Source organism: Tachypleus tridentatus, chromosome 8 (genome assembly GCF_004210375.1).
Source record: "Tachypleus tridentatus isolate NWPU-2018 chromosome 8, ASM421037v1, whole genome shotgun sequence".
Lineage (NCBI taxonomy): Eukaryota > Metazoa > Arthropoda > Merostomata > Xiphosura > Limulidae > Tachypleus > Tachypleus tridentatus.
This window is the reverse complement of record NC_134832.1, coordinates 148,645,686-148,655,920: the sequence shown is the minus strand read 5'-3', so window position 1 is coordinate 148,655,920 and position 10,235 is coordinate 148,645,686. Positions and strand designations below refer to the sequence as shown.

The 10,235-nt window shown below is 34.5% G+C and overlaps 1 protein-coding gene across 6 annotated transcripts in view; it reads right to left on the bottom strand.

Moving 5' to 3' along the window:
• Window positions 1-10,235, bottom strand: part of LOC143223733 (pseudouridylate synthase 1 homolog) — a 35,140-nt gene that overhangs the window by 5,371 nt on the left and 19,534 nt on the right. For all 6 annotated transcript variants that reach the window (XM_076452086.1, XM_076452087.1, XM_076452088.1 and 3 more), the window contains 2 exons: window positions 8,349-8,394; window positions 65-229 (listed from right to left, as the gene is read on the bottom strand). In XM_076452086.1, coding sequence (XP_076308201.1) covers window positions 65-229; window positions 8,349-8,394 — 211 coding nt within the window. The remainder of the gene's footprint in view (window positions 1-64; window positions 230-8,348; window positions 8,395-10,235) is intronic.

Genomic DNA, 10,235 nt, shown 5'->3' with positions numbered 1-10,235 from the left:
ATTGAACAGAGTACAAGAGGCTTGTCCAAGTTTTTAGTTCTACAGAAAATAAAAATAAAATCACCCTTTGTGGACTCCAAGCTTTCTTCAAGGTCTCCGTGTTGGCTAATCCTCTCATTATTGCAATGGAAAGTCCTACCATTTTCCTGATTTGATGCAACATAAAACTTTGGCCCTTTATTTTAATTATGGCAAACTCAATACCTTCTCTAACAAATGGCATCCCACACTAGAAATATATATAAAAGTTTCACATGAAATTACTTTAGCAGGTTGGATATAGCACAATATACACAAATTTAACTTAAATTGCATACATAATATATACGAACTGAGCTTAACAGGTTGTATATAGTACATTATATATAAACTTAATTTAACCCTATCTTGATCAGTCACATGGTAAAGGCCATGCCATAGCATTTGTTGACCTGCTTTCCAAATTTTCTTTGACTACTATTTTATAAATGTACATCAGTAAGTTTGGTAGCACATTGTAGATTATAATTCAAGTTTCAGTATTATATATTAGTTAATTTCTTAATTTAAAAGTAAATATTCAAACACACATAAGTACTGATTGTGTGTTATGTGGTATGTTGAAATCAGTACTGGTTCAAGTTAGATGGTTTTATGATGTCAAAATGCTAAGTCTATAATTTTATACAAATTAGAAACTTAAATTACTAATATTGACAAGCTACAATATAAAATACAAACTTCAAATATTTGTTTTTGTTCTTGTTGAGATATGGCTTGTGTAGTGAACCAAATATAGTGGCCCTGCTCACCTCTTTCCCCATTTTTGGAAATGGTTTCGTATATACACTTATTTCAGTACATGACATGTGAATAACCAATCAAAAGCTCAAAATGTCCCCATATTCACTTTCTCAGCCATTTTCAAGTGTTTGGAAGCCACTTAGTTTTTTCAAAACAAGATATCAAGTAGGTAAGTTGTCTTCAGTCTGCTTGAAATTACATTTTTTTTAGATAAAATACAGCTTAGTTACTCAGCTTCATATATTAAAATGAAATTTTATGGTATCGATGCAGTTATGATTTTTTGGTTATTCAAATGTATACATAACATGTAAAAAATAATTTTGCTTCACATCCTGCACACACGAAATTTGAAAATGGTTAGGAAGCTATGGCAAGCACCAATCAAGTACAAAGGTTGTCGTAACTACAAGATATAATTATTTGCTACACTTATTTATTTACTGTTCTATGAAGAAAAACAAGTTTAATAACATATTTGTAAATAGTAATAATGTATATACATATATAATGTATAATAATTAAAATGTGACTGTATTTTACCAAGTACTAAACTAGTAAAGCACAGCTAAGACGAGATATTTTGTCAGTTTTATATTATTGGATATGGTAACATGAGCGTACATGTGCTGTGTCATGGAGCTTCCATATTGTTAACCAGGCATGATTGGAATGCCAATATAATAAAGAATAAATCTATATTAATGTATAATGTTATGAGAGATTTAAATTAAATATTCATGTCTTTAGGTTATAACCTGTAGTCATTCTAGAACAGTGGTGCACAAAGTCCGGCCCCCGACGAGTCGCTGAGAGGCCTGCGATGTCCAACAGGAAAGGCAAATATAGAGAGTTCGTGCCTGCACGAAGATTAAGAGCTATAGAAGAATATGCATTAGATTAGATACTGGATGGTTCCATATTTGTGTCGAGCAATAAAGAAAATTTAATAAGTAAATCTCGTTAATGCATAGGCATTTAATCATTGGCTCAATGACGTAATATTTCCGTAATTACGAAATCTCGTGCGTTCCAATTGTTCTTTGAGATTTACTTATGAGCCCTATTTTGATATGATTTCGTAACAAAAATGGCAGCTAATCATAAAAGAAAAGTTGATGATGAAATCACGAGGGCTCAATCACTGTCAGTTTCGAAGTCTTCTTGAAGAAATTGATTTAGACTTTGGTGATCTTGTGTATCACTGTGAAGTACACTGGCTGAGTCGAAGGAAGATGCTCAGAAGATTCTGGGAGTTGAATGATGAGGTGATAGAATTTCTCAGAAGTAAGAACAAAGACACTGAAGTGATTTCCATGACTGATCCAGCATGGCAAGCTGATTTCACCTTTCTGGTCGACATGACACAACACTGGAATGATCTGAATTTGAAGTTGCAAGGCAAAAATCAGCTTGTCTGTCAGCTTGCAAATCACGTCTCAACTTTCAGGAAAAAGTTTCAGTTGTTCTGGCAGCAAGCAGCATCAGGCAACTTCATGCACTTTCCCACTTTTCAGTCACAGCTACAGAAGAATCAGGACATTGACACACAAGTTTATGGTAGGAAGTTAGATACCTTGATTCAATCCTTCAACTCACGGTTTCATGACGGTTTGATGAAACTTTTTGCTGATCCATTCAGTGTGTCAGTGGATGACTTGTCAGCAGAATAGCAGCTCGAACTTACTGATCTCCAGGTATCTGATGAACTGCGTGCTATTTTCCGAGAAAACAGTTTCCTTGACTTCTGCAAAACGTTGCCTGATACATTTGCTAATCTGAAAGAGAACGTACTTGTCCACACCAGCATGTTTGGCAGCATGTACTGCTGCAAACAGGCTTTCTCGCATATGAAACTGAACAAAAACAACACTTGCAATCAGCTGACTGATGATCATCTGGAAGCAGTCTTGCATCTTTCAATGTAAAACATCAAGCCAGACATTTCTAAACTCGTAGATGACATGCAGCATCATCCATCGCACTGACTAAGTGACAGTTGGCGTATCATAATATTTCTTAGAATAATGTGCAAAATCTTTGATGTAATCGTTATTTGTGTGTTCTTAAAGGTGATGTTCATCTAGTGTGAAACAACTGTGGGACGATTTTAATCTTCACTTTTTTGTGGCCCCCAACGGTTATGAGAAGTTTGTTTGTGGCCCCTGACTCAAAAAGTTTGTGCACCACTGTTCTAGAATAAAAAAGGCATAATTTATATTTCTTTTTTAATTTTTTTTGGTAACTGTGAAGTCATTCAAATTGACAGACACTTCTAGTTAGGATAGAGAAAATAAAATATAAAGTCTCACTAAAAACAAATGTTTGAAATGTACAGGTAAACATCGATATAAAACGCATCGATAAAGCGCGATAATCAGTTGGGCACGATGGGGTCTTAGGCCCCAAATTTTTTGGGGTTTCTACAGAGGCCGCCGCTTAATATTACCACTGCTTAATGTAATCAGCTGGTTAATGTGATCAAAAATCAAAAACCAAATCCACTTCAATCTTTTTGTATGGTTTCCACGCCGCATATTGTGATCAAACCCCGGCCTGCATGTAATAATTCCTGGCGCTGTCAACTGCAGTAAAGTACATAATCTGCCAGTCATAGGATAGCTCTCAGTGCGTAGGCAAGAAGTATCAAAACTTTATTTTCGTTAAAACCACAAGTCATCCTTGATCGACCGATGGATGACGAAGGATGAGTCATATACACTCATACACCAGTGACAGTGGCATGAAGTGCTGCAAACGATAGCGTCAATGTTGAAACCATATAAATTTCTAAGAAACAGCTTGCTCCCCAGAAGCTTTCAGACGAAATAGTTTCTTGGAAATCTGTGACGTCAGCTATTCCCTTTTATTCTAATATCGCCGAATAACTGAAAGGTCTTGTAACACCAGCTCGTAGGCAGAATTTCGTCGACCGAATCAATTTTGTCGTGAGTGAATGGGATAGTGACCATCCGGTGGCGACAGACTGCGATTTTCATATTTTTTCAACATACAGCGTATTTATACCCATGGAGAAGAGAGGCACCAAAAGGAATGCTTACACAGTACAAGAGAAGATACAGATTGTGCAGCAAATCCGGAACGGGGAAGCAAGGACCAAGATTATGAAAGAAATAGGAGTTCCAGAGTCTACACTTCGAGGTTGGCTGAAGAATGAAGATCAACTGATAGAATTCTGCAACCAGGTAGACAGAATGACAGGACTACAGAGGAAGAAAGCCAAGACAGCAGCAGACCCAGCAGTGGACATGGAAGTTTATGATTGGTTTGTGAGACTTGAGCAGACAACATTCCCATCTCAGGACCCATGGTCCTTGCAAAGGCAGAGAAGACCTACCAGCAACTATACCAGAAAGAAGATTGGCAGCCCACCCATGGATGGCTACAGAGATTCAAGGAGCGGCACGGCATCAACCAGATCAAGATTTGTGGAGAGGCAAAGTCGGCAGATATAGCAGCAGCAGTGGAATTCATCCCTCAACTACAGGATTACATCAAGGAGAATAACTTGGAACTGAACCAGATCTACAATTGTGATGAGACAGCACTTTACTACAAGACTATGCCAGATAGGACATTCGCACTTGGACAGAGACCCAGACATCAGGATACAAGCAAGTCAAAGACAGAGCAACTTTACTTTTCACCTGTAACGGAGCGGCACCCACAAGATTCGACCACTACTCATTGGCAAGTTTCGACAACCAAGATGTTTCCATCACCTCAACATGAAGACACTACCACTTGACTACAACAGCAGCAAAAACGCATGGATGACAGCAACAATCTTTGAAGAATGGTTTCATCAGGAATTCGTCTCAGCAGTCAGGAAGCACCTCAGAACACAGAAGAAAGAAGAGAAGGCCGTACTACTATTGGATAATTGCCCAGCACACTTGCCGGCAGAGAACCTCACCAGCAGAGATGGAAAGATTACCGTACTCTACTTACCCAAAAACACCACCAGCAAGATTCAACCACTTGACCAAGGGATCATCACCAGCTTCAAGAGAGAATACAGAGCTCAACTGGTCAAGGCCATAGTCGATGATATCAGCAACGTACCAGAGCTCTTGAAGAAGATGACCATCAAGGACGCCATCTACATGAGCAGCATAGCATGGAACAAGATAAGCCAGAGCACCATCATCAATTGTTGGAATAAAGGACTCAAAGAAGCAGCACCAGAACCACAACCAGAACCAATAGAAGAAACGGATGACATTTTCCATGGATTTACAGCAGAAGAAGTAGCAGAGGCAGAAAGGAAGTTTGTAGACTACCAGGATGGACTCCCCTTGACAACCCTTGTGAAGCAGTGGGCCGAGATTGAAGAAGTAGCACCAGTTACCCAGCCACCCCTCACAGATGAAGAGATCCAGAAAGCAATAGAGAACCCAGCAGCAGCACCCACAGATTTTACCACTCCAGATGAAGAAGAAGAAGATGACCCCGTTCCAGAAGAACTCAGGAATTGCATCACCTCAACTCAGGCAGTACAGTACACAGAACAACTTCTATATTGGGCAGAACACCAGAATCTAGGAATTTGCAAGATACTACAGATCCAGGATCTAATGAGAACTGCGAAGAGGATGCGGAACCAAGGAGGAAGACAACAGACACTTTTGGAGGCTTTTGAAAGAAAGAAGACTACTGAGTAACTATAAATTTGTGCATTTCAACTTGTTTTATGTGCTTACTATATTTTATTGTTATTAAATTTTTTGAAAAATCCGTTTTTGTTTCAGTACTGAATTCGTATTTTAAACTTTGCCATGACATTTTTTTATCTGGTAATTATTTGACTTCAGTTTGTACTTAGATTTTAATAATTAGTAAATAAATTATCAAAATTAATTACTATATGTATTAACTTTTAAAATTGAACTAATTTTAATCAGCGTCTAATCGAAAAAACGATCACATGATTGCTCTGACGGAACTACTTTTAGAATATCAGCCCCCATCAAAGTAATGAATTTGATAAATTTCTTTAGAATTCTGCTTTTTACATTTAATTTCAGTCTTAAAATTGAGTTTAATAAATAAAAATAAATAAAAAAAAATGCTATGTCATTGGTGTAAGTAGTTTTGTTTGTTTTTCTTTATTTCACTACAAAACGCGTAAATTTTGCATTATCGCTCACCCCGAGGGTAAAAAAAAAATAATCAAATCGGTATAAGGCGCAATCAGATACAACGCGGTCGAATTTTTTGGACCCCAACAAGCGCCTTATATCGATGTTTGACTGTATTTAGGAGGTTTTAGAGATAACACAAATAATATTTGAGATGTTTGGGACAAAGAATAGTTTTTAATCATTAAAAACAGTGGCACAGTAGTATCGGTAAACTTACAATGTTATAACTGGGTTTTGATACCTATGGTGGGCAAAGCACACATACTCCATTGTGTAGCTTTGTGCTTAATTCAAAATAAAGAAACAAACAAGCTAAAAGTCTACCAAATTTTGTGAAGGTACACATACTGCATCAAGTTGTACTATAAATACTTAACTTTTGTATGTTATTTGTTACTGAATATTGCACAAAAGTACATGAGGGCTATCTGTGCTGTCTGTCCCTGATTTAGCAGTGTGAGACTAAAGGAAAGGCAGTTACTCATTATCAGCCACTGTCAACTATTGGGGTACTCTTACCAATAAATATGGGAATTGACTGTTACATATAATGCCCCCACAGGGGGATATAGATTATATATGAACTTAGTTTAACAAGTTGGATATACAATATTATAGAAGAACATAGTTTAACAAGTGGAATAAAAATATATCATACAAGAACTTAGTTTAACAAGTTGGATATAGAATATTATACACAAACTCAGTTTAAGAAGTTGGATATAGATTATACAAGAACTTAGTTAAACAAGCAGGATATAGAATATTATATATGAATTTAGTTTGACAAGTTGGATATAGAATATTATACACAAACTCAGTTTAAGAAGCTGGATATAGATTATACAAGAACGTAGTTTAAGAACTTGAATAAAGAATATTATACAAGAACTTAGTTTAACAAATGGGGTAGAGAATATTATATATGAACTTAGGTTAACAAGTTGGATATAGAATACTATACAAGAACATAGTTTAACAAGCAGGATACAGAATATTTTACACAAACTTAGTTTAACAAACAGGATATAGAGTATTACACATGAACTTAGTTTAACAAGTGGAATATAGAATATGATACAAGAACTTAGTTTAACAAGTGAGGTACATAATTTTATAAATGAACTTAGTTTAACACGTGGGGTATAAAATTTTATATAGGAACTTAGTTTAACAAGTGGGGTATAGAACATTATAAAGTTGATTTACAAACAAGTTTGATATAGCATATAAACTTAGCATAATGTAGTTCTACCAGAAAAAATAAAATAAATGAACACACTTTTTTGAACAAGATAATGAAGGTTAATGTATATACGATTTGGAGACAAGTTCACATCCAGTCTAAACAGTGACACAGACAATTATAACAGTGATATTACACATTTTAAATATGTAAGTATACTAAATTTGATTTAGTGTCATTATTTTTATTGAAACTAAGACAAATATTATTCAGGAAGTAAGTACAAGTAATTGATCTCAGAGACATGAAGCAAAATCAATTATAAATAATTACACTATCAAATACTGGGATTTATATATATATATATATTAAGCATGCACATATTCTACAGGTATTATTATGTATAGAGAAAAGGTAAATCTACTCTGAAGGTTTAAACACGTTTTGTTTTTTTATTAGTGGGCACAAAAAGCCCCAAGGAATTTAATTAAATATTTTCCAGAAAATATGAACAAAAAATGCAAAACCAAAGACCTTTCAAATTACTAGTTGAAAAATAATGAAACATTTTTGATTTTGGAATGGTGAGAAACAATCAATACTAAACATGGCACATTGATTTAACATTGAAACTTTGTTTGTCTTGAAGAAGAAGAACTAAGTAAAAAGAAATAAATAAATCAGTTATTGTTTAAAGCATAAGTGGTGTTCTACTGTATCCATGTAAGTGTTCTTTACTGTTTAATTAAGAACATAAATCATGTTCTACTGTATCCATGTAAGTGTTCTTCACTGTTTAATTAAGAACATAAATCATGTTCTACTGTATCCATGTAAGTGTTCTTTACTGTTTAATTAAGAACATAAGTAGTGTTCTACTGTATCCATGTAAGTGTTCTTCACTGTTTAATTAAGAACATAAATCATGTTCTACTGTATCCATGAAAGTGTTCTTCACTGTTTAATTAAGAACATAAGTGGTGTTCTACTGTATCCATGAAAGTGTTCTTCACTGTTTAATTAAGAACATAAGTGGTGTTCTACTGTATCCATGAAAGTGTTCTTCACCATTTAATTAAGAACATAAGTCATGTTCTACTGTTTCCATGAAAGTTTTCTTTACTGTTTAATTAAGAGCACTGATAGCTCAATGTTTTTATGTGTGTGTATGTGTTTTCTTTTCTGTTCACGAGTTCTGTTTATCAAAATCTTACCTCGCATGATAAAATGTACCTCTTACTGGATTCATCTTCTGGTTTTCTGAAATAAACATGATATCCTTACTTACTGACTGATTCTATTGATTTTAACTGCAGAGGAGTTCTGGATATGAAAAGTTTCATAAACCAGCATACAAGGTCAAACAAACAATATCTATATTACTTCCTTATAATATCAGTGTATTTTGATAAAGAGTTATAAATGAAGAAATAAATAACTCAACAGTTTTTGTCGTTATAAACTTGGAGGTAAGGAAGAGAAGTAAAAGGTCTCAAACTTTACAAATATAAAATCAACTAAAGTCCAGATCGGTAACCAAAGTTTGTGTTGTGTATCATAATGCACAAAGGGCCCAATGTTTAGTCTCTAGCTTCAAGCAGATGAGAACAGCTGGGTACACTAGAGCAATTTGGTCAAGTGTCTTACTCAAGGGCACATTAGGATGACAGAGGCCAGTTCTATCTTTCAACAATCCTGTTACAAGTTTGAGGTTCAAAACCATTAGGCTACCTTGTTCAAAGATTGGTAGTACTAGACATAAAAAAGTAGTTAAAGGTTACACTATTACACATTATTTTGTAAATGTGTAACTGGTTTGAAAACTAAGTGGAATAGTTGTCTTTAGTCTTCTTTTTTCAATATCAGGTCAGAAAGTATATTCTGGTTAAACAAATATAAAAATCACATATATAACTAAGATCCAAAATATAATAATATACACTTCACATCATCAAAAAGGAGTAGAGTCATATACAATAACTTTATATGTAATATTTTCATACCATATAAATAATTCACAAAATGTCCTTCTATTCCTATAACAGATACGAGGTTACCAATTACAGCTTGAGTAATACCATGTTATAACATGAAAATAACTTACTTGTTTTGGTTTATGTTAATTTGATGCTTCTATTTATTGTTCAATTAATTTTATAGAATAATGAATCAAAGATATGCTTGTGTTACCATAAACTGGAAAACAAAAATGAAAGCCTGAAATAAATATAAGGTTTGTTTTTGTATCTTTGTGCAGAGTTATCTGTGTTAAAGGGAAGGCAGCTAGCAACAGCAGCCACCACCAACTCTTATCTAGCGAGTTTTGACAGTCACACTTATAACACTCACACAAACTGTCCAAATGAGCATGCCTTTTTTATATTTTGGTGGTAATAAGACAAATGACAAACTTACAGATACACAGTTTGATAACAAGACAAATGTTGTACTTACAGATATACAGTTTGAGAACAAGACACAAACAATGGACTCACAGATACATTGTTTGATACATTAGCCACTGGAATATACTCAGCCCCCTTAAAAATGTAAAATATAGGATGGTTTGTAATATAGCATTTAAGCAGCTTTATAGCTTATGATATTTCTCCTTTTAAGCTGCTTTATAAAAGGTAGTGTTACATATTTTTCTTCTGTAATGTCTTAAGTGAAGCTAAAAGCCAAGCTGCATGTAAGAATTAGATTCTATTTTAAACAGACCAATGCGAGTTATCTCAAAAGTTTCAACAGGCTTGTTCAACTTTTAAGGAAACAATGTTTAGACATGTAGCTACATTCAATTACTTTAAAAAATATTCATCAAAACAAAACTATGATTTGTATTGAACATCTTTACTCAACAAGAAACTTATAAATTCTTTACTCAAAACTCTTTGGATACACAATGAGCAATTGAGACAAACTAAACTTAAATAAAAGTTACGTTAACCCTCATCCGTACAAAGCACCCCCTACTTGTATCATGAGTCGTGCTTAATATTTTTTTGTCTTTTTTGAGGTATGACCTTTTGTGATGCTGTTTGTTAGACCCAGAACCCATGGCAAATGCATCAAAAAGACCTAATGATTGACAGTAGAAG